At 37.8% G+C, this 25,363-nt stretch overlaps 1 protein-coding gene across 3 annotated transcripts in view; it reads right to left on the reverse strand.

Annotated features, from left to right (window-relative positions):
* The window catches only part of MACC1 (MET transcriptional regulator MACC1), a 118,646-nt gene that overhangs the window by 17,483 nt on the left and 75,800 nt on the right, over nt 1-25,363 (reverse strand). The window contains exons 6-7 of one of the 3 annotated variants that reach the window (XM_049893623.1): nt 14,007-14,228; nt 8,214-8,531 (exon numbers count right to left, since the gene is read on the reverse strand). In XM_049893623.1, coding sequence (XP_049749580.1) covers nt 14,010-14,228 — 219 coding nt within the window. In that variant the 3' untranslated portion in view covers nt 8,214-8,531; nt 14,007-14,009. Of the gene's footprint in view, nt 1-8,213; nt 8,532-14,006; nt 14,229-25,363 lie in introns of those variants that run through there. The other 2 variants (XM_049893621.1, XM_049893622.1) reach the window with 2 other exon arrangements.

Consider the following 25,363-nt stretch of genomic DNA (forward strand, 5'->3'; position numbering starts at 1 on the left):
AAGAGGGTGACTGCTAACCAAAATGTTGGCAGTTTGAATTCACCAGCTGCTGTTTGGAAACCCTGTGGGGCAGCTCTACTCTGTCCTCTAGGATTGCTATGAGTCAGAATCAACTCAACGGCAATGAGTTTGGTTTTTTTTGTTTTGTTTTATTAGAATGATAGTTGTCTCCAAATATCTTGAAGGAAGCTTATGAGGAAGGGAGTTGGAGGAGTTATGGAAGTCTCTTCCCACTAGCTCAAAGATCCATGAGAGCAGAGACTATGTCTTATTTATCATTTTATCCCTAGCACTATGGCACAGATTAGGCATTTAAGCAGTATTTATTAAATGAGTGAATGAATGAGGTACAAAAGGCAGATTTGGACACAAGTTTAGGAAGGTTGTCATAAAGGAGAAATATTCAAAAATGGAATGGCCTGCCTCTACAGGTAGTAAGCTTTTCATTACCTCAGTTGTTAAAAAAAAAAAAAAAAAATCTGGATGACCATCAGATGGGTTTCTTCCAGTTGTAGGATTTTCTGATCTATGCATTTGACTTTCAATGAGTTACTGAGTATTTACTGGGTCAGCTGGTTTTGTTAATTATACCCAATATGAATTTGTATGATATTCATGCAAATTATTTCAGTAATGAGTCTCTCCAACCATCCTGGAAATCATGCTGTTGATCCAGGGGCCACCAGAAAAGAAACATCGATAGATGCATTTAACCTATCATCACTACCAAAAGGAAGACACAGTGACAATAACACCATCTTACGGTAGGCGGCCTATTAAACTCTTTCAATAAAGCACCTCGAATAATGAAAAGTGTACTTTTGTATGGAAAATAAAATTTCTTATATAATTAGACCAAGAAAAATATCAAAAATATACTACATTACAGATTTACACACACACACAAAAATATCACTGCACTGTGTTGACTGATTGGAATGGGAGGTCATATATAATCATATAAAATATATATTTTTAGATAATTCTTTCACAGGTATGCTTTGATAGTCCAGTTTTATTTTTTATAGTGTTTTAATTTTTAATATTATATCTACCCTCCTGGCTCCAGAGAGGAGCCCTGGGGTACAGTGGTTAAGTGCTTAACTGCTAAGAGAAAGACTGGGGGTTCAAACTCACCAGCTACTCCATGGAAGAAAAGATGTGGCAGTCTATTTCTGTAAAGATTTACAGTCTTGGAAACCCTATGTGGCAATTCTACTCTGTCCTATAGGGCCTCTATGAGTCAGAATTGACTCAGTGGCAATGCGTTTGGGATTTGGATTGTCTCCAGAGATTCTTTCCAATTTTCTTATTCAATATCCAGAAAGTATTCATTTTTTAAATCCTCATTATTAACATGTTCACTTTGTTTTTCTACATGGAGGAACAACTCTGTCAAAGTTACACCTTCACAGTTATTTAAAATTGGACTTCTCTCAAGGTCTTTTCCTGTGCTAAGAACTTAGTCATGGAAATTATTTGTACTTGAGCACTGTTTAGTCAAAGTTGTAGTTTTTCTAAGACTTTTTTTAAACACTGGAATGTTTTGGAAATACAATCTCCTTTATTAATGTAAGAGTCCTGCCCGTAAACTTGAGTTAATTCTGTTGAGTCAGGACTTACTGATAGATTCCTGAATTTACCCAGAGCTTTAAATGTTGTGTTCCAAGTGCCCTTTGCCCCAAGGAATGAAGGAGTGCATTAATGTAGTTGTCACTGTAATATGTAATAAGGAAACTTGTGTAGGATTTTAGAAACTTTCCATTTGAAGGTGTTTTTTGCTTCTAAATAATACAGAAGCTGTCACTAAACAAATAGGGTGGAGACAGAAAAACTGGTAGATTGTACTTACTCTGCAATTCTAGTACATAGGAAAATGGAATTTAAGAAGTAGGAAGTTCAGAGAGAAGAAAAACTTTCAAGCCTGGTGTTTTTACTATGTGCATGAGTTGAAATTAACTGTCAAATGAGCTTTTAATCTACTTAGGTGTAAATATAGAAAAGAGCAATTATGGTTAACACCAGCAGTTTGTTTTTATGCCACAAAACCACAGAGGGAGGAATTGCAGTAATGACAATAGGCCTCATTACTTTTCAATTCAATATAATACGTTTTATAAATCCTTTAAGACAGAGAACATTAGTTCAAGGATGCTGTACATGTAAATTAAACCATTACCAACCAGTTCTTTTTTTCTGCCATCTCTATAATTATCTGATTGCATGTCCAGCTCTTCTGTTGTTGTTATGTGCCATTGAGTAGATTCCAATTCATGGCGACCCTATATACAACATAACAAAACTCTGCCCAATCCTGCACCATCCAAAAAACCATTGCTATGCTTGAGCCCATCACTGCAACCATTATCAGTCCATCTCACTGGGGGCCTTCCTCTCGTTTGCTAAACTGGTACTTCAGGATCCAGAGTCGCTTCCTGATTTGCTCAATATTTTGTCCACAGAATCCTTCAGAATTGCAACTTGAGGCTTGCATTTTTTCTTCCATTCTTTCAGCTTGATAAATGCCGAGCGTGTTCTTCCCTTTTGGTTTTCTAACTCCAGGTCTTTGTACATTTCATTATAATACTTTGTTTTCCTGAGTCACTCTTTGAAATCTTCTGTTTAGCTCTTTTACTTCATTCATCAGTTCTTCCATTCTCTTGAGCTGTAATATGTTCAAAAGCAAGTTTCAGAGACTTTTCTGACATCCATTTTGGTGTTTTCTTCCTTTCCTACCTTTTGCTTTCCTCATGTATGATGTACTTAATGTCATTCCACAACTCTTCTGGTCTTCAGTCATTAGTGTTCAATGCCTCAAATCTATTCCTGAGGTGGTCTCTAAATTCAGGTGGGATATACTCAAGGTCATATTTTGGCTCTCATGGCCTTGTTTCAATTTTCTTCAGCTTCGACTTGAACTTGCATATGAGCAGTTGATGGCCGGTCCCGAAGTTGACCCCTTGCCTTGTTCTGACTGATGATATTAAGCTTTTCAATCGTCTCTTTCCATAGATGTAGTCAGTTTGATTCCTGTGTATTCCATCTGGTGGGGTCCATGTGTATAGTTGCCACTTATGTTGTTGTAGAAAGGTATTTGAAATGAATAAGTCTTTGGTCTTGCAAAATTCTATCATGTGATCTCTGGCATTGTTTCTATCATGAAGGCCATATTTTCCAACTACCGATCCTTCTTTGTTTTCAGCTTTCACATACCAATCACCAATAATTATCAGTACATCTTGATTGCATGTTTGATCAATTTCAGACTACTAATATTGGTAAAAATATTCTATTTCTTCATCTTTTGCTTCAATGGGTGTAAATTTAAATTCTAGTCATATTTAACTAGTTTTCTTTGTAGGCTTCGGGATAATGTCCTATCACTGACAGAGTTGTACTTCAGGATAAATCTTGAAATGTTCCTTTTGATGATGAATGTGATGCCATTCTTCTTCAATATGTCATTCCCGGAATAGTAGACCATGTGATTGTACAATTCAAAATGGCCATTACCAGTCCATTTCTGGATACCAACACCTAGAATATTGATCTTTATGTGTTCCATTTCATTTTTGATGACTTCTAATTTTCCTAGGTTCATACTTTGTACATTCCATGTTCTGTTTATTCATGGATGTTTGCTGCTGTTTTTTTCTCTTTTTGAGTTGTGCCACATCAGCAAATGAAGGTCCTGAAAGCTTTACTCCATCCATTTCATTCAGGTCAACTCTACTTTGAGGAGGCAGCTCTTCCCCAGTAGTATTTTGAGTGCCTTCCAACCTAAGGGGCTCATCTTCTGGCACTATATCAGACAATGTTCTGCTGTTATTCATTAAGGTTTTCACTAGCCAGTTTTTTCAGAAGTAAACTGCCAGACCCTTTTTCCTGGTCTACGTTTAGTGTGGAAGCTCCGCTGAAACATGTCCGCCATGGGTAACCCTGCTGGTATTTGAAATACCAGTGGCATGGCTTCCAGCATCACAGCAACGTGCAAGCCATTACAGCACAACAAACTGAGAGATTTACAGATCCTCTACTAAATTGAAAATAATTTAAAATGGAAAGATTAGAATCCCTTCTCTCATTTCTCCTGCCATGCATAGTGCTTTAGACATGGTAGATAAACAATGAGCATTGCTTTCTCAGATTTAGTAACTTCATATACTATTCTAAGACTCATAGGTCTATTTCAATTCTGTTTGCCAGTGAAAATGAAGAAGGGGAAGAGGAAAAAGAGGAGAAGGAGAAAGGTGAGGAGGAAGAGGGAGAGAAAAAAGTAGAGGAAGAGGAGACTGACACTGACTGGATTGCACTAATTAAAGCAATCAATTAAATTTACTTGTATTATTGCTCATGAATTTGGTGCCTAACTTGCCATACATTAGTGTTCCATAAATGTTAGTTGGTGGGTTGGTTAATAAAAACTATAAGATCTGTATCGATGGTAAGTCACGATCACCTTCTAGATAATCTTGAGAAAGGATTCCAAAGACCTCTTGCAAAGATCACAAAGTTAGAGGCTTAAAAGCTTTTCATACTTTCCCCATCTTTTAAATCTATTGTGGAGATGGATATGCCTAAAACTACTCTTCATCAAGGGAGGATTATCCAACAGGTAAGGTAAGCACCGTGCCTACTTGCTTACTAGATCGTCTATAGTAAACAATTTCACATTTTTTCACCACATCAAAGATTCTGCTTCTAGGTATGGCTGGCATCTGTCTGTCTTCCAACCCCACAGCACCTTCTTATAATATCAAAGCCTTTTTTCAAATTTATAATCCCTGACAGGGGCTGATGACCCAGATGACCTGGTAAGCAAGGCAAGCACTGTGCTTACCTTGCCTATTGGATAATCCACTTGCGATCCTCATAAACCAAAATAATCATTGTGACAAATAACCTTTCCCTACACTGACTGGTAGGTTTACATACAGTTGCCAAATTGGTTCAACTGATGTATTCATTTTGTTGATGAAATTAAGTTAATAATTCAGTGTTCTGTAGTCAGAGAAGCTGATAGCTGAGTAGCTAACTGATACTTCTCTTTGCAAAGATTATCCACACAGAGTGGCATGAGCTTTATCAGGTCTGGTCCTCAGCCAGATTTTAATTAGGCAAGATTTGCTCTCTGTATCTCACTCTGTCATTTTTTTTTTGTACTTTATATTTACTTTTAAATTTCACCCTTTCTCTGGAAACAAAGTCGGTCTCCAAGTCATTAGCACATTCTGGGAGCTTTTCATGACTCCCTTTATGTATAAAAATACCCCATGTCCCTGGTTTACCAACATGATTATTTGAGCTACAGTGCAAAATGCGTAATCATGATTTAAGGTGCATTTCTTCCCACTAGCCACTTTTATTTTTAACAGTGATTTTTAGTGTTTTGTACTTAGGGTGACCAACCATCGAAGTCTGCCCGGGCCTTTCCTGATTTTAGCGCTAGAGAGAAGGCCCGTGTTCTGGGAAACCTTTCAGTCCCAAGCAAACCAGAAAGATTGTTCACTCAGAGGACTGTGTAAAAAAATGCAATTTGAGGCGACTTTTTAGTCTTCTCTCTGAAATGGCAGTTCCCAGTTGGAAGATTTTTACCCTCTTCTCTCAAATCCCCATTCATGATGAACTACTCAGCCCCCTAAGAAGTCCAGCAGATCCTGTCTTCCTTCCCCACCCACCACACCTTCAAGCCACATTTTCCAGCTGCTCTATGCAGTGTTTTCTGGGTAAACTAAGCCTTCCATTGTTTCAGTTGGCTTGAAAAGAGACATTTGCCTTCCCAGACATGTCAGTGATCACTAATAATAAGAAAAGAAATCAAAGAGGCAAATAAAGGGCCCTAGATTCATGCTGTAATCCAGATCCACAGCACTTCCTCTGTTTTTGACGGCCTACACAGTTCTCCAACTGGCAAAAGAGCATTCCCATTTGCAATATTCAATTCCTACAGTGACAAGAAGGAAACCTTAAGGGAAATTACAAGTATGTGTTATAAATGCACCGGAAACCCTGGTGGCATTGTGGTTAAGTGCTAGAGCTGCTAACCAAAGGGTTGGCAGTTCGATTCCACCAAGAGCTCCCTGGAAACTCTATGGGGCAGTTCTACACTGTCCTATAGAGTCACCATGAGTCAGAATTGACTCGATGGCAGTGGGTTTGGGGTTTTTTTTTTTTGGTATTGTAAGTGGAGCCCCTGAGTGGTAGAACAGTTAAAGAGCTTAGCTGCTAACCAAAAGGTAGAAGGTTCTAGTCTACCCAGAGGCACCTGGGAAGAAAGGCCTGAAAAATCAGCCATTGAAAACACTATGGAGCACAATTCTACTCTAACACACATGGGGTTCCCAGAGTCAGAATCAATAAAATGTTTTTTTGTTTTTGTTGTTGTTTGTTTGTTTTTTATATATTATATATGTCAATGCTGTTTTCTATTTGTTCCAACAATCCTAGTTTATATATCTTGCCTGAGATAAAAGGACAAAGCAGTGACAGAGTTCCGAAAGCTGTGTAGGTCTGCTATCTTCCTACAATCTGCTCATTCTGTGGCTCTGAAATGCTTTCTCAGATATCTATGATTTGCTTGTGATAGAGAAATAAGGAGGAAAGAAAGAAACTGGTTCATCACAGAATTGTCTAAAATGTTTTTAAACAAAATAGTTAATGTCAGTAACTTAAAAAAAAAAAAAAGACCAAATCATTGTGTAGCAGAGAAACACAGAATAAACTAAATGATGAAAATAGAGCTCTCGTGAAAGATGTACTTGGGCCTTGTTCTAGGCAGCATTGACGGGAAGGTGGATTAATTACTTGTAGTGGGTTTGCAGCTCCCACGTTCGAATTTGGACTCTTATCCTTAAGCACACAGTAATATCAGCACTCAAAATGGAAAAAAAAAATAGAATGGTTCTCCAAGAGTACAAAAGAACTTTAGATTTTTCCCTTCCAAACAATCAGTGAAAGCCCTTGAAGATAACTTTAGGAACATAACATCAAGCACTCTCCCTTCTTCCTCTCACAATTAATCTTGATCATAAATCTCTTTTTATCACCCCAACCTGTAGCATTCCATTCAACCCTGAAAAGCATAACAATGTGCAATTCCTGCCTGAGGAGAATTTCTCCATGCAGAGTAAATTGTGAATCTATTTGAACACACATTAACAGGAACCATGTATTGAGAAAGAAAACGTGTATGGGCTCTTAAAAATGAACAGGTAGGGTGAAGTGTATTATATTTGAATTATATCTCGACAGAGCTTTTGTACCAAAGAGCAGGAACAAACACACCACCTTAGTCAGCTGTATCCCTTTCATTTTCCCGTTTTTCACTGATGCCTTAGTATTACCTAATTCACTTTGTTCGTTATTGCTCCTCCACTTTACCCTTAGGCAACATTTAGGGGAAATGTTGATTCTGATTCCAAAGAAGAGATAAAACTCTCCCATGAAAAGTCAGATGGCTGAGAAAGATAGAAATACCACTGCCCTTGGACCTGCATTTTCAGCTTCATTCAGAGAACTTTTTGAGGTATTTGCTTTATGTGTTTTCCACTAGCACTCCATTCTAACTTCACCATTGCCTCTATCAGGCATTCAGGGAATTCCTTCTCTGTCCCTTTCTCCCAGACAGCTTCTTTATGGCAGCAGGTAAGGCATATCTAGTAGGTTATCGGGTCCTGCTTGAGAGTGAGGAATAACGGAAGAATTGCCCCTGGTCCTGGTGGGCTAGGTACTCCACAGCCTCGATGGAGCCTTAGATAGCTCTATGTCATCAGCAATTTATAAAGTAATATGTAGAGAATAGGTAATGTCTATGAAGTTCCATTTACTTAGCATTTGATTTAGTGCAGAAGTTTATAGAAGCAGGCCCATTGCCCAGTCTCATGAGGCCTCAGAAGACTAGCATCTTGAATTACCCTTGAGGAAGAAAGATTTCCTGCTACAGGAAATAGTGCCAAGGTTTATCTTAGGTCACATTTTTAATGGAAAGTTGCGGTTGGCCTCCCCAGCTCCTGTCTCCACCCTTTTCTGGGAACAGATCCTGATTTCACCTGATGATCCATGACTCCCAAACTCAGGTTTTGTGGTCTGGGTAGGACACCAGGAATGGAACATATGACCCAGGCTTGGCCACTAGCTACAGTGATTGATTGAGGGACCAGAATGAAACATAAGTTGGTCCAGAGTGATGCTTCTTGAGAGGCTACCAGAAAATACTCTTTTTCCCTGATGTCGGTCATGGTAAGCAGAACCATAAGAAATGATGTGGAACAGGGATTTATTATGGTGACTCGGACAGACATATTTGTGAGAGCTGATAAAAGCAAAGGTCTAGCTCTCTTCTTCCGTCTCTGGTGTGGATTCTAATGTCATAGAACAGGCTGAGGGAAAGAAAAGATGGACATGGGGTGGGGGAGAGCAGAGAAGGGAACCTGTGTTTGTCAGTTACTGACACCCATTTGGGCAGTTCTCTCCTTGACTCCAAACTTCTCATCTCCCATCCGTGGGTGTTTTAAGTAGCATGAAAATCCATCCTGGAGAAAACCAAGCAACAATTAGTTTGTATCTTATTATTACTCAGACAAGAGGAAAGAATGAAAGGTATTTTCCATTTAAAAAATTCCAGCACGAAGAGAGGTATGCAAAGTTTCAAGTTTCCATGAATAGACTCCTTTCATTAGGAAAGGTTGGCAGGTGGAAATCATACAGAGGCGGCACCTTGGAAGATGGGCCTGGTGATCTGCTTCTAAAAGGTCACAGCCTTGAAAACCCTATGGAGCACAGTTTTACTCTGCACAATTGGGGCCACCATGAGTAGGAATCAACTCAGTGACAAGTAACAACAATAACATTAGATCATAACTTTTTCGCTATCTACCCTTCACACTGTTCTTGCTTTTCATCATGATGGAAGGGGTCTGGTGAGCATTGAGCGTTTATGTCCTGGGAGTAAATGAGGGTATTTTCTACCTGTAGAATGTATTTTTCTACTATGCTAAGGGGGTGGTAGTTAATTCTATGATGCCTTTTCACCTAATATGTTTAAGGTCAACATTATACCAAATTTGGAAATCTCAAAGTTCTACTTAAAGACTGAGTTCGATATAACCAGTTTAAGTCAAGTCAGTAATTTCATCACGATTAAGTTTTGATTTTCAACTACTGATCACATTTGCATGAATGTGTTAAATATTAAAATTGCCTTCCAGGTACAAAAGCACAGAGTCAAAATATCCCTAAGAACAGAAAAAGGGAAGCCATAGATTCACCCAGTGCCCCACTGATGAGGTGAGATGCACTAATATCAAAGTGAAGTTGTTTAGCTCATCTCATCTTCTCAGGACCACCATCCTTTTAAATGTGGAACTATCTCATTGGAAAAAGAACATCTGACTTCTTTATTACAAATGCTTGTAATCACTTTGTAATTCTGCAGTGAAAGTGAGGTCTACAGATAATTGTATTGATCACGTTGCTTAAAAATATTTCATGTTGTGCTTACTACGAAAACACCAGTGCTTGCTCTGGAATTTTCTCTTTGGAATTACTAATTTTTATTCAGTGCTAACTTCTCCATCCCACTCCCTCAAATATAAATTGATACCATTATTCAAAATTGCAAAATGACTTATTAGGCTTAAAATTTTCTGGATGTACCTAAGCTTGGATGTACATAAATAGGAAATCAATGTAAAATATGCAGGCAAAAGCCACAAACTCCTACAGCATTCAGTGAAATCTTGATGTTGAATAAAATAAGATGCTATATATGTGCAAATCCAAGTTTGTTTTCTTTTATATGGTCACTTTTATTTTGTATTGTGGACTAGTAAATATGCAGGCAAAGAATGAAGAAACAAACCTTCAATGTATTGTTTTATCCTGAAGAACACCTTTAGATTAACCCCACCTAGCACGACTGCAGTGTGCAATCTAAGGAACTTGATTCTCAGTAACCCACACGGCACCAGTCCAACACAGCACACGTAGGGAAACCTTATGGAAAAGGGAAATCTATGTATGTACAAGAAGAAAAAAGATCTATTTTAATTAGAAAAGCCTCCAGCAACATCATTTTTCATTATTCTCCTCTGCCTTTATATCTCTTCAAATATTCCTGTGGCATTAAAATTTACAGGAAATATCATTTACAGTAGCACAGCCTGAAAATTCAAGCCTTGCGGTTTCCAGTTATAGCATTGTCTGATTTAGAATGTATTTTATTTATTATATGTTCATATTACATATTCAATACTGCTTAGTAACAGGATATTTCTCAGGCCAATGCTATCCATGAAGATACCGGATTCTATTTTTTCTAAAAGCTTACTCATTCCCTAGTCATTCAAAACTTCATGTGGTCTCTTCTGCATTACAAGGCATGAAAATGTGTCATATTCGTTATTGGCACCAATAGGTAATGACAACACTAGTGAAAGCACACCCGGAATTGGCTTTCATATAAAACTTCAAGAGAAGGAAGTAGAGGATCTGTGGCTTACACAGAGAAATTGTTACACTGTAAACTGAGCACCGAACTGAACTCTCACCCTAATTCACGTGTGCATCATTAGACGAAAAGCCCAAGGAACAACTCAAGAACCGTCTATGGTTTTTCCACTTTTGAGATGCTTAAAGAGGTGTTAGATTGATAGCTTTTGAAGCTTTTAATGATGCCAAGGATAGGTTTATGTGCCTTATTAATTCCCTTGACTTGCTTGTGGTAAGCTGTCAACTGTTAAAGATAATTCATCATTACCAAATTAATCTTTTTTAATTATGAAAATCCATTATAGGAGGAAAAATGCAAAGTTCAAAAAAAAAAAAAACAACTGATATTTGAAGATGTTAGATTATATTTATAAGAACAGAATGTTTAGACATGGGTTTAAAATTCCTCCAGAAGGATTTGTTACGAGATTACAAAATGTATTTGTAATGTATTAATATTTAAACTATTGCTTCACCTTTAAACTATAGAGATTGTCCTTTTCATTTTTTTAAAACTATTCGTAAACTTCTTGACCACAATCACAACATAAGATGGACTGTAAACCTAAAGTGATTTATGCTCCAAGATCTCTGTCTTCTCTGATTTGGGAGCCTGGAAAAACCCAATTATTAATTCCCTACTATCCTTTCCCGAAATTTCTGGATTTGCTGACATGTTAATAAGATTCCGAGAATACTCTAAAGAAAGAAAAATCACCACTAAAAACCATTGTGTTCTGAACTTCCAAATTGTGTGTGTTTTTCTCTCTGAATTTATTTTCTACTAAAAATAAACTCTGTCCTTGAATGTGTGTACATAACTTCTTGAGCAGGCTGTCCTCTCTTATCATCATATATAAATATTGAAAGCCTTAAAGATTGCTCTTGAACCCTCATTCAAATTACCTTTGCCAGTATACTAAATACCCCTGGGTAGGTGTATTAAAAGCTCTAAAAAGATTCTGCTTTTACTTTTTGGCCAAATGCACATCTTTTATTCAGAATCCTGAAACAAAATCCTTATTCAGCTCATCCACATTACGTTTGAGGTTGTGTCTTTCCTTCCTAAATTCAAGCAGCTGTAATGGCCCTAAGATGGGTTTCTCTTGCTCCATCCTCACCTCTTGACCCCCCATGCTGGCTCCCTTGCCTCCTACCAAGTTTCCCTCCTGCCTAAGGACTTCCGGGCATTAAGGGTCAGCCTCTTCCACCCATCCTGGACTGGAGACAATCCCAGATCCTCCTTCAGGCTCATCATTTCTTCCCCAGAAAAAATTACCTGGCCCACCTCACTCAGATAATGCCCCCCCATGTATATATCTCTTAATACCACCAGCCCTCCTTTACAGCTTTTGTTAAGGATGTTGTTATGGATTGAACTATGTCCCTCAAACTGTGTTTTGGCTTGGCAAGAACATGATTCCCAGTATTGTGTGATTTTCCACCATTTTGTCATCTGATGTGATTTTCTTATGTGTTGTAAATCGTACCTCTGTGACACTAATGAAGTGGAATTATGGGCAGTTATGTTAATGAAGCAGTACCCAATGTACAAGATTGGATTGTGTCTTAGGTTAACTTCTTACAAGAATATAAAAGGGAAAAGTAAGCAGAGACATGGAGACCTCCTATCACCAAGAAACCAGCACTGGGAGGAGAGTACATCCTTTGGACACAGGGTTCCTGTGTGGAGAAGCTCCTAGTTCAGGGGGAGGCTGATGAAGAACCTTCCTCCAGAGCTGTCAGCAAGAAAGCCTTCCCCTGGAGCTGACTCCCTGAATTTGGACTTGTAGCCTACTAGACTGTGAGAGAATAAATTTCTCTTTATTAAAGCTACTTGTGGTATTTCCATTTTAGCAGCACTGAGATGTCATTTTACGTTTAACTGTATTTTTTTATTATTGCCTTTTTTTGTCATTAAGTAGTACTAAAGTCAGGAGTCATGCTGTTTCTTCCAATTTTCATCCCAACCACCTGCGTGCCTGCCACGGCGTGGGTACACACAGTGTATCTGTCAAATGAATGACTTGATAAATGAACCAGTGTCCAAAACCCGTAAACACTGGCAGGTGGTCAGAGGAATGAACATGAAAGTAACCACAGATCATCTCTTTGTCAACCTTGCCAGCAGATACCGTTTATACTGACTCAGATTTCCTCATAATCTTTGTCTCCCAAAAGCTTTATAAAACGCTTTGTCACACATACAGAAACTGCTACATTCTACGGTGATAGATCAGGTTTTGTTTTGTTTTTTAATGACTTGTGGTTAAAGATCCATGACAGCATTACAATCCTGCAGAAAAAGCTGGAGGTCGGCAGGATTAGATAGGTCTCAAGAGGTTTGAAGGAGACTAGTGAGAGCACCCAGCCCCTGTATGCAGACAGCAGGTTTTGGACGGTAAGTCAGATTTTCCTTTTGGCAATCTTTCAAGAGATGGTGAAAGGAATAGCAGCATTCAATAAAAATGAAGAAGCTGCAGTTTCCCTATTAATTCTGTCTTAGTCATCTAGTGCTGCGATAACAGAAATGCCCTAAGTGGATGGCTTTAACAAAGAGAAATTTCTTTCCTCACAGTTTAGGAGGCTACAAGTCCAAATTCAGGGTGCCAGCTCCAGAAGAAGACTCTTTTTCTGTGGGCTCTTGTCTCTTGAGCTTCTGCTCCTGGGCGATCTTCTTGTGGCTTGGATCTCTCTTCCCCCATCTCTGCTTCTAGCTAGTATATAATTTCTTTTATATCTCAAAAGACACTGACTCAAACTGTGGCCTACACTCAACCTGTCTCATTAACATAACGAACTCATTCCCAAATGGGATTCTAACACATACTTTCGGAGGAAAAAATTCAATCCATTACAAGTTCTAATACACATTAAAAGCTTTTTTTATTGTTATTCTGCTACACGGTATGATTTAAAAAAAAAAAAATAGAGCCAAATTTTGCAGAGAGAAAACCTACTTCATATGAGCCACATAGCCTTGGGCCTCCTCTCTAGTCCTGTGTTTCTTTACATGGAAAATGGTAATAATGCTGGGAAACTCTGCTGAAGAATAAAAGATATCAGGTACAGAAAGCACGTAGACAACCCTGAGCCTGGTCACAGAGTGTGTTTGCTCCCTCTTGTGCCCACCCTGCCTCCTGGTAAATCTCCAGTTGTTCTCGCTGAGAGCCTCTAGTTTATCTGAGTACCTGTGTGATGTAAGTATCCTATCAGTCATATGGTTTAAACAAGGAAATTAAAAGTAACTTTGAAAGAGAGGTCTTTTCTTTCATGCCCCAACAATCAAGTGGCCTAATGTTTTTGTATTTGAAACATACACGAAAGTATATTTTGTTTGTTTGTTATAAAATTCACATTAGGCTATTGCTTTAGGCTGTGCTTCCACCAAGAACAGCACTTTTTTTTAAAACATGAAAAAGAAAGTAAAATACTTTCCTGAGATTGTTTCTCTCTCTTTCGCAAAGAAACACAGGCATCATTCTCCTCCCACCCTCCCTCTCCCTCATAAAACACACCTCTCATTTCTCTACTTCCTCAGAGGAAGAGAATGCAGTTGCTCTCAAAATCTCTAAAGAATTTACGAGTATCAAAGCTCCAGTTAAATCTCGCCACTGCTTGGTCACAGGGTTCTTCATTCTGTCCAAAGCTGATTGAAGGTCTTGTAACACGTCTCTGTAGCTACTTCCGTATTGAGCACCCCAAGTGTACAGAAAATCATAGGCAGGTTTCCACATCATCTGTACAGAAAAAAAAAAAAAAAAATTACACTGGAGTAGGGTGGAAATGGAACAGAGAGGAAAACAGATTTTTTTTTTTAAGATTAAAAAGATTCTTAAGATTTAAAAGAAAATGGAACATCAATTACACAAGGATTTATTTACTATCATAGAAAAGATGTCTTAGTAACTGTATGTTACCTGTTATTCCTCTGCATTTCTAAAACAAGACTTCTAAAAAATTATTGTAGGGCCTTTTTTCCTTTTTTTCCATCATCTATGTATTGCTTATTGTCATGCTGTGAATATAAAATTCATTGCACAATAGCGTTTCCCGATTATAAACTTTTCACTCTCTGAGAGGCTTTTAAGGTGAGAGTAATAACTCTTTTAATGTTAGATGCATCCGTGAAGATTTTTATGGCTACCATATATTATAATGAGATGTTATGCAGTATATTTAACAATTTAAGTTGTTTTATTCAAGCAGTTCTGTAAAAAAGGAAAACATGACCAAGCCAAAAGGAAAACAAAAATATAATTCTCTAATTAAAACATACTTTAACGATACATTTTATGACCAAAGTAAAGCTCACTATTCAACACTTCTTTATTATACTTTCCCTAAGCACCTACCATACCAGTGACTTCATTGTTTCCATAGAAATAAATATACGTCAAAGGGAACGTCACATACAAGCTGTATGTAATGGTAACCAAGGCAACCAGGCTCAGAGACAACAAAGCCAAAGACAGACCAAATAAGACAAATTGTAGAATACACACACACACACAGAGCTCAAAATGAAACTTCTTTAGGAAAACAACAGAATGAACTATGTGCTTATAATCAGGATATAAACTTTATTACTTGCTACTTATTTGAGATCACTAAACTAATTCAGTTGTTATTCTGTTACTTGGAAATTGCAGGAACATGGACTCTGAGCTAAATATTATGCAGAGTTGCTCTCTTAAAATAGAGCTTCCATTAACAGTAATATCATATGAAATAGAGGCTTGCAATAATTTTTCACTCTTCTCCAATACCTTCATATACTGAATTGCCCATATAAGTAAATTCCTTATATTTTTAAATGAGTCTACATAAAAGGCTAGGCAACAGGCTCAAAAGAAGATTTGGTGCTATCTGTCCAAATTGGCATTTGCGGGGGGCCATGAACACACATATCCTCACCTCTCTTGACAAATCTTGATTCTGCAAGATAGAGAACAACAACAACAACAACAAAAAGCTATGCCATACCATGGTGTCATTTTGCAGCAACGGAAATAATCCCAGGTCTTTGCACATGAACTTTACCCAACCAACCAGATCCATAAAGAGCTGTATCTTGTATCACTGATAGATAGATAGTAAATGTAAATGAGTCTTTTTCTATAGGCTTCTATTGAAACCAAACGTTGCAAAGTGCAGGTCACCACTAATAGCTCAGCAATGGAGGATGAGTTGAGTCACATGAATAGAATATATATATATATAAAATACATAAAAAAGTAATTATTTTATATATTAGGTCACGTTTTATTCAGTACCTATCATTGCTCAGATACACAGAAGTACTAACCAAGTAGATTATACTGCAGTGAGTAAATCCTAAATGTCTGTAAAAGCATTGGGTCCTGTATTCAATGTCGCATTTACTTAAACTTCCCTGAAGTACAACTAGATGTCACATTATTTTCAATTTTTCATGTATTGTTTAAAATAATGGTGTTTACAGCTAGAGACTTCTATGACTTGGTCCCAAGTACCTTATTGAGCGAGTCTGATAAAAGATGTATTCAAAGATATTTTATGAAAAAGAGTAAATGAGAGCGTTTTGGTACCAAGGTGATGGCATGGTAGATTAGCATAAAGTGTCAGAGAAAATAGACCTCTCTTAAGAATCACAAAAGGGTAATTTCTCTGACGTTCACTTCTGTGCAGATTCAAAATACTTTCAGAGAATCCTGATCAAAAGGGAGGAAATATAGAACAGAATTTCAAATTCTCATGGACTCCAAACTTTCTGGAGCCATGAAAGTTGGATGAATGCCTGAAATTATTGCCCAAAGATAATCTTCAAAGCTTAAACCAAAAATATCCCCTGAAGCCTTCTTAAAACCAAACAATAGTTTAGCTTAACTAGTAAAAAATGTCTACCTTGAACATTCTGCTCTTTTAAGGACTATCTATATTTGATCAAGTTGTTAACAGCAACTTGAAAGGCTAGATAGGAATCTCAGGGGGCAGTGAATTAATGTTAATGGGGGATGAACAACTCAGAAAAGGAAGGTTAGAATGTTTGCACAACTCTAAGAATGGAATTGATGTCACTAAACAGTACATGTGTTGTGTTGTTGTTAAGTGTGTCAAGTTGGTTCCTACTCATAGCAACGCCATGCACAACAGAATGAAACATTGCCCGGTCCTGTGCCATCCTCACAATTGTTGTTATGCTTGAGCCTATTGTTGCAGCCACTATGTCAATCCATCTTGTTGAGGGTCTTCCTCTTTTTTGCTCACCCCCTACTTTACCAACCATGATGTCCTTCTCCAGGAACTGGTCCCTCCTGATAATATGTCCAAAGTATGTGAGACAAAATCTTGCCACCCTTTCTTCTAAGGAGCATTCTGACTATACTTCTTCCAAGACAGATTTGTTCATTCTTCTGGCAGTCCACGGTACGTTCAATATTCTTCACCAACACCGTAATTCAAAGGCACCAATTCTTCTTTGGTCTTCGTTAGTCCTTGTCCAGCTTTCTCATGTGTATGAGGTGACTGAAAACACCATGCGTGGCTTGGGTCAGGCGCACCTTAGTCCTTAAAGAGACATCCCTGCTTTTAAACACTTAAAGAGGTCATTTGCAGCAGACCTGCCTAATGCAATGCATTGTTTGATTTCTTGACTGCTGCTTCCCTGGGTGTTGAAAAATGGTACATGCAGAAACTGTTGAATCAGTGCATGTTTTACTGTGTGTATTCGCAACAACAACAAATAAATTAAAAAAAAAAAAATACTTTCATAGTCCAATGCGGTCTAAATGGCCCCACTGACTCTCCTGGAAAGAAAAGCTTCTCATCACTTACCTGGCTGCAGCACTGTGAATTGCTATAGAAAAGCCTCAAGACACATTCAATCATGAAGCAGCTGCTGGGTGCTGCTGGGGGCAGAAAATATACCCTGGTGACACAGAAATTTGCAGCTACAGATTCAGGAGAGGCCCAATGACACATCTACCCACACCCTTGTGCAGAGGCCAAATAACCCCTCACGTTTGGCAGTTCTTACTGATGGCAGAACAGTGCAGCCAGCTCTCGAAACTCAGAGAAACTTGTATAGATTGCTGAGTTCTGGATTCTAATCAAGCCTTCTGAAGGTGTGAAGAGATTTCCCAGAATTCCCCTAGGGCTATTGTTCTAAACTCATTTGGGATTCCCTGTAATCTAAATCATAACTGGCTGTCAATAAGTACAATAGCTTTGGAATAAAAATACCAGAGCAGCGGTAAACTTTATGATTCGTACTAAAATATGAACATCTTTTGTTTGTATCCCATTTTTGTTACTCTTTGAAACAAACTAAGCCAGGATATTTCTTCAGTGCAGAATTTGATACCATATATAACATCACTGGTGGCTTTCAACACGGATGACAGAAGAAAACTCTTGCAGCATAAAGACAATGAAAACGTTTAGAAATAAATTCTTTTTAACCAATTATTTTATATGTTAGGTCACGTTTTATTCAGAACCTACCACTGCAAAGAATTTTGCTCACCACAAGGAATAAATTGACTAACAAAGCATGATTCTTTGCTTTTAGAAGCAGTAGCATAAAAGAGAGATAGATCCTTGCATAAACACTGGCTCCATGCATGAAGAAACAGGATTTGGTATTTCATAATGGTAAAGACAAGTCAAAAAATATTTGAAAGTTTTAAATCCGTGACAGAAAATAAAAAAGATAGTTCTATTGACTGAGAGATACTACAGTGTAATAGAAAGAAAGAAATGATTTTGATACCTGAGTGCTATGTTCAAATGAGGTCTATCACCTATCAGATGGATCAATTTAGGTAAGTTAATCAAGTTCTCTGTGCTTCAAAATTTGTATCTATTACACGTAGATAATAATCTCTAAGCCTTGTGTCCAAAGCATCTCATGAAGTGTCATATGGTTTGCATTTAATATTTTTTAATAGAATGTGGAGTAAAGTGACGTTATTTTGTTTGTTTGCTCATTTTTGTTATTTTTGGTGAAGGCAAGGTAAGGAGTCTCGTTTTAGTCCTACTAAGTGTGAGGTAAAGGAGGGGTATCTGAGAAGAAATTGGACTGGGAAGATGGCCTCCCAGGGAATGGTTCAGGGTTTAATGTCACTTATGCCAAAGTGATGGTGAAAAGTGTGAGAGTAGAAGAAAGCTTCACGGAAAGGAAGAGAGGAAACACGATTTAATTCTTAAGTAAGACTACGATTAGGAGTCACAATTTAGAAGTACAAGTAGTAAAAGGATGGCGAGAAACTGGAGTCAGTCAGGAAACAATGCTTCATGTTGCAAAAGCCAAGGACTAATAACATCCCAAAAAAGGCATCTTGTGGTGTGCTGGAGCCAGCCCACGTCAGCTTCCCAGAGCTGCATGTCTATATAGCCTGTCAACTTCATGTCCAGTGAAACCACATTGGTAATTTAAAATCATCTATGTTGGGAGTATTTATACCATACGAATCCACAAAAGCTATAACTCAGGGCTTTTCCCCCTATTGGAGAGCAGTTGTTAAATATTTATCAGCATTATCACTGAGGGCACTCCTCTTTCTCTTACTCCTCCACTACCTCAAACATCAAGTACTATGCAGATATGAAGGAGATCTGAGGAAAGCCAGGACTCTGGCAATTAGTAGGCCTTTGGTAACCTTAAAAAAGCAGTTTCAAGAGAGCGATGGAAGGCATAGTGCTAGAATGAGCAGGTATCAAAGAAATGAAAGCTGGAGAACAAATGGGTCATATCTGAATTTGAATGTTAAAGGAAGAGAGATATGGAACTAGTGAGAAAAATCCATTGCCATTAATTTGATTCTGACTCATAGTGACCCTATAAAACAGGGTAGAACTGCCCCATAGGGTTTCCAAGGAGCAGCTGGCGGATTTGAACTGCTGACCTTTTGGGTAGCAGCTGTAGCACTTAACCACTGTGCAGAACAAAAAAAATGAAGCAAGGGAAAATGAAGGTTTTTTTTAAAACAAAAAATCTGTGAAAAAAAAAAAGTAATATTCTGCAATGAAAAAAAGATTTAAGTATGAATCCTAACTTTGCCAGATATAGAATTTAGGGTTGTTGAGGATTAAAGAGATAAAGAAAAAAAGAAAAATCTTTTTTTTTTTTAAAGAGATAAATGTAAAATACCCAATAAGAAAGATTAACTTCCTTGAGACAGAAAATACCAGGAGAGAATGGTGTTAGAATCCTTATGGAGTTGGAGTGCTTAATTAAAGGTGTAAGTATTCATAGAAATGGAAAAGGAGTGGCTTCAAAAGAATATGTCCAAATTTACATACCGATGATAAAATTTATGTTCTGATGTCCCAATAACCCCAAACTCATTGCCGTCGAGTCTATTCTGACTCATAGCAGCCTCACTGGACAGAGCAGGAACTGCCCCATGAAGCTTCCAAGGCTGTAATCTTTTTGAAGGCAGACTGACATATCTTTCTCCTGCGGAGCGGCTGTTGGGTTCTAACCGCCGAACTTGCAGTTAGCAACCGAGTATTAAGCTAGTGGTGGAGAGCTTCTCATGAACTGATGCACTGATATTAAATTTCAGGAGCTGTGTTTTCCCTTAATAAGCAAACTACTGCCGGGGGTACAAAAGGTTTGCACTTGACTGGTAACCAAAATGTTGGAGGTTCAAACTCACCCAATGGCACTGTAGAAGAAAAGCCCTGGGGATCTGCTTCCATAAGGATTGCAGCCTAGTAAACCCCATGAAGCAGTTCTACTCTGTAACACACCGGGGCGGGGGGGAGGGGGGGTCACCATGAGTTGGAATCGACTTCATGGCAACAGGTTTTATATTGAGTATTGCCTTAACAAAGCCTGACAAAAGGCTAGCTTTTTTAAATGCAGTAAATAGTCTAATCAGTTGGTTTTTTGTCCTTTGTGGTATAGGTGTCTAACATTTGGACTCTAGCCCTTAAATACACCTTTATTGTTTCAGCATTTCTTATTATCTTATGTCATTCCAGTTTTCTTATTCAGCAAGTGAAGGTATGTTATCAAAGACATAAGAGGTAATTTTAACTTACGTACATTAACTATAGGCTTTATGAAAGTATGCCCAAAAGTAGGGTAGGCATTAGGGCACTAGGGATTCTAAACACTGTCATAAATTAAAGAGAAAATGGAGTCATTTTTGTCTGGAAATGACTGAAGAGATAAAACAAGTAGAATAAACAATTTTCTTTTTGGATGGCTTAAGCAAAGTCTTCCAAAACCTGGAAATGAGTTGAAGACTGCCAAGATCTCTTCCAGGTTTATGTTATCTATCCAGTCAGTGTTTTAAAAATAGTTCTTCCGCTCTTGCTCAATGTTATGATTAAGGCAAGATACGCAGAAGCTCTGCACTTAGGCTTTGACAAATCAAAAGGAAAGCATGCTCCCAAGGCTTTGTTTTTGTTGAATTATTCTTAACCACTAAACAAGTTCTCTCAGCCTTCTCATCTCCATTACAAACATGTGATACATAGGCAGCACTCTTTTGCCTTGATTCTTAGTGGTGTAATGGATTCATCCCTTGAATAGGAAGCATGAGGCTGATAAAAGCACAGAGTTGTTCATTTCTCATCTGTGTGCTTTGATCTCTTTAAAAATAAAGGGCAGCAGCGTCAGTAAGTGTTTAATCTGTCAAGTTGAACAGTTTTCCAGCGTCCCAGCATTTATGTGGAAGGAATATTTCTTTACTTTCATTTGTCTTCTCAGTATTAGATGATAAAGCAAAAGGTAAGGGAGCAATGAAAAAGAAATAAATGTGGTGCCAAGAGAAATGAATAAAATAAAAATAAAGTTTCCCAAATTTAGAGTGCTTACTTTCAGAAGCCAGTAAGACTCATTAGATAATGCACTAGATAATGAAATACAACTTGCATAAAAGAAATTCAGATCCGAGCATAGCATTCTATCTCTTTTTTTTAGCTCAAAATAGAATAGCATAAAGAATGCAGTTGGTTTTAACTACCTTTGGGGTAATTGCATTTTGAGACATTAAAGGATTAATAAGCCGCCTACTCTCCCCAAAAAATTAAGGAGCAATGTTTCATTTTAAGTACCATTAGCTGAAGAAGTATTAAGGCAAATTTGCTTTATTAATGATTTTTACATGTGTTCTATCTTCAGTAAATCGTAAGAACATAACTAGTATTGAAGACGAGGCCGCTGTTATCTTCAGGGGAGAAAGGAGGCTAACACATCCGGAGTCCTTATTTCTTTGGAAGGGAAATGGTGCTTAGCTAAGTTGTAAGCTTCTCCAGGAAAAGTCTGTTTAGGGATTGTTGTTGTTGTTAGGTGCTGTCCAGTTGGTTCTGACCCTATGAACAACAGAACAAACTACGGCCCAGTCCAGCACCATCTTCACAATTGTTGCTATGCTTGAGCCCACTGTTGCAGCCACTGTGTCAATCCCTCTCATTGAGGGTCTTCCTCTTTTTTGCTGACCCTCCACTTTACCACTTCTGATGTCCTTCTCCAGGGATGGATCCCTCCTAATAACACGTCCAAATATGTGAGACATAGTCTTGCCATCCTTACTTCTAAGGAGCATTCTGGTTGTGCTTCTCCAAGACAGATTTTTTGTCCATTCTTTTGGCACTCCATGGTATATCCAATATTCTTTGTCAATACTTCAATTCAAGGCATCAATTCTTCTTCGATCTTCCTTATTCATTGTCCAGCTTTCATATGTATATGAAGCAATTGAAAACACCATGGCTTGGGTCAGCTCATCTTAGTCCTCAAGGTGATATCTTTGCTTTTTGGTACTTTAAAGAGGTCCTTTGCAGCCAATTTGCCCAGTGCAAAGTGTCTTTATGATTTCTCAACTGCTACTTCCATGGGTGTTAGTTGTGGATCCAAATAAAATGAAACCCTTGATAACCTCAATCTTTTCTCTATTTATTGTGATGTTGCTTATTGGTCCAGTTGTGAAGTTGTTTTTTTTTTTTAACATTGAGGTGTAATCCATACTGAAGGCTGCCATCTTTGATCTTCATCAGTAAGTGCTTCAGATCTTCACATTCAGCAAGCAAGGTTGTGTCATCTGCATATTGCAGGTTGTTAATAAATCTTCCTCCAATCCTGATGCCCCATTCTTCTTCAAATAGTACAGCTTCTCAGATTATTTGTTCAGCATACAGATTGAAAAAGCATGGTGAAAGGATACAACCCTGATGCACATCTTTCCTGACTTTAAACCATGCAGTATCCTCTTGTTCTGTTCGAACAACTGCCCCTTGATCTGTGTACAGATTCCTCATAAGCACAATTGTTTCGGAATTCCCATTCTCTGCAATGTTATCTATAATTTGTTATGATCTGCAGAGTCAAACGCCTTTTCGTAGTCCATAAAACACACGTAAATGTCTTTCATCCTTTCAGCCAGGATTCATCTGACATCAGCAGTGATATCCCTGGTTCCATGTCCTCTTCTAAATCCAGCTTGAATTTTTGGCAGTTCCCTGTCAATATACTGCTGCAGCTGCTTCTGAATGATCTTTAGCAAAATTTTGCTTGTATGTGCTATTAATGATACTGTTCAATAATTTTTACATTTGGTTGGATCACCTTTCTTGGGAATAGGCATAAATATGGATCTCTTCCAGTTGGTTGGCCAGGTAACTCTCTCTTAAATTTCTTGGCATAAGTGAGTGAGCAATTCCAGCGCAGCATCTGTTTGTTGAAACATCTCAACTGGTACTCCATCAATTTTCACAGCCTTGTGTTTTGCCAGCGCCTTCAGTGCAGCTTGGACTTCTTCATTTAGTACCGTCAGTTCCTGATCATGTGCTACCTCCTGAAATGGTTGAACATCCACCAATTCTTTTGGTATAGTCACTCTGTGTATTCCTTGCATCTTCTTTTGATGCTTCCTGTATCATTTAATATTTTTGACATAGAATCCCTCAGTATTGCAACTCAAACCTTGAATATTTTCTTCAGTTCTTTCAGCTTGAGAAATGCTGAGTGTGTTCTTCCCTGTTTAGGAATAGTCAGTTTTTTTTTTTTGCTTTGTGAATAATCACTTGGAATTAAGAATGAGTCAGAGGAAGATAGAGGACCCATTTCTTGCTCTTGCATCATTCAAAACTGCCTAACAACACAGAAAAACCTGCTCGTCAAGCCATTCCTACCAATTCTTAGTTAAAAGGATAACCTGCTGCCTCCTCACCATCCCTCCCTTCCGCCCTCCTGACACCACTCTGCTCCTCCCCACCGCAACCGTACATTAGTAGAGACATCTGAACGTTAAAGTTGAAAAAACTTAGGCTTCTTCAAACCATCCTTTCAATGTAACTATTAAAGAAACTGAGAGAAAAACACAACTGTAAGAGCTCTGCACTTGGAGGCATATGCCCTGGGTTCAAATCTAGACTTATTTGCTCCAGATTTTCTTGGGCACTTATTTTCCCCCGTTCTGTAAAAAGGGGGAGGGGAAGTGCACCCCATGTCAAAAAGCATCGCCATTTACCCAAAGGAATACATGTGCAGATTTCTGGTACACACTAGGTGATCAATTAATGCTAACTGTTGGTTGAATTTTATACTAAATAATACAACCACATTCAAACATCCAGGAAAAGAATCCAGGCCACCTGTCAATGCAAGGCTATTTCACTATGCTGCTGACCCAAATGTATTTCATTTCATTATTAAACACTTTTATTAAATACTGGTTTAGTTCTTAAGCTTAGCAAGACTTTGGTTTTCCTGGCTATGTTCCATAATAATAAACCATAGAAAAGGTTTGTTATTATTATGTCTGTAAATCCATTTTAAAACATCTTTATAATTTATCTAAATTATAAACTAAAAACTAAGGTATACATTAACTGAAAATTTAAATATTTATCATAATGTGATTACTATTTCTACCTAATTTTCAGGGTGGTACTGAGATACATTATTTGGAATTAAAGATCACAGGAATACTATATGTTATGCCAGGGAATGGCAATGTGATGCCCTTGTTGTCTTCAAACATGTCAAAAATTGAATACCTTTTTGAAACTAAATACTTTAGAAATGAGTATTATAGTTTAGTATAAAGTAGACTAAGGTAATCTAAATATTATGTCACCATGCCAAATCCCTATTATAAGCAATGAAGATTTAAGAAATTATTCTATGCAATTTACCATTGGTAGATGAATTTCCATATAATATTTTTTCCTCCTTTAGAAAGCTGTAAATGTATTTCTTACTGTAAAAGAACAGCAAACTACAGCTTCAAGTACCAAGGCTAGAACTGAACCAGGCCCGGGTACCTACCTGGGCAATGAGACATCATGTTAAATGGAATGCAGGAGTCGTCAAATGAGCCAGAAAAACTTAACAGTCCAAGGACATTTCTTTTGCCTCTCCATAAGATATCTTTCCAAGGAAAATTAAATTCTATTAAGCTGGTAAGAAAAAGCTGATCGGTCAAGACTTTCTCTCCTTTTTGTTGATGCATTACCAGTTTCTCAGAAAAGGGGACTTGATATCATTGCTGCCTGCTCCCTTATGTACGTTCTTTCACTAGTTTCTCTTAACTATATTATTAAAATATTACCCTATTTTGTTTTTTGCCAAAATCACTCAGTATCACTCAGTTGCCAAGTTCATCTCTTCCTCCTCTTCCTCATCAAAGTAATAGCTAATATGTATTTAGAGATTACAATGTGCAAAGCAGTGCGCCACATATTTCACTCACATAAATTATCTCATTTAAACATCTAAACATTGAAAAAGCAAGATAGTACTATTAGTCTCATTTTACAAGTTAAAAACAAACGAACAAAAAATTATCCCTAGAAAAATCAAATAACTTGGGCAAAGAAATATGGCTAATCAATGAGATAAGAACTGGAACAGGAACCCAGACCAGTAATCTTAGTC

Source organism: Elephas maximus, chromosome 8, assembly GCF_024166365.1.
Source record: "Elephas maximus indicus isolate mEleMax1 chromosome 8, mEleMax1 primary haplotype, whole genome shotgun sequence".
Taxonomy (NCBI): domain Eukaryota; kingdom Metazoa; phylum Chordata; class Mammalia; order Proboscidea; family Elephantidae; genus Elephas; species Elephas maximus.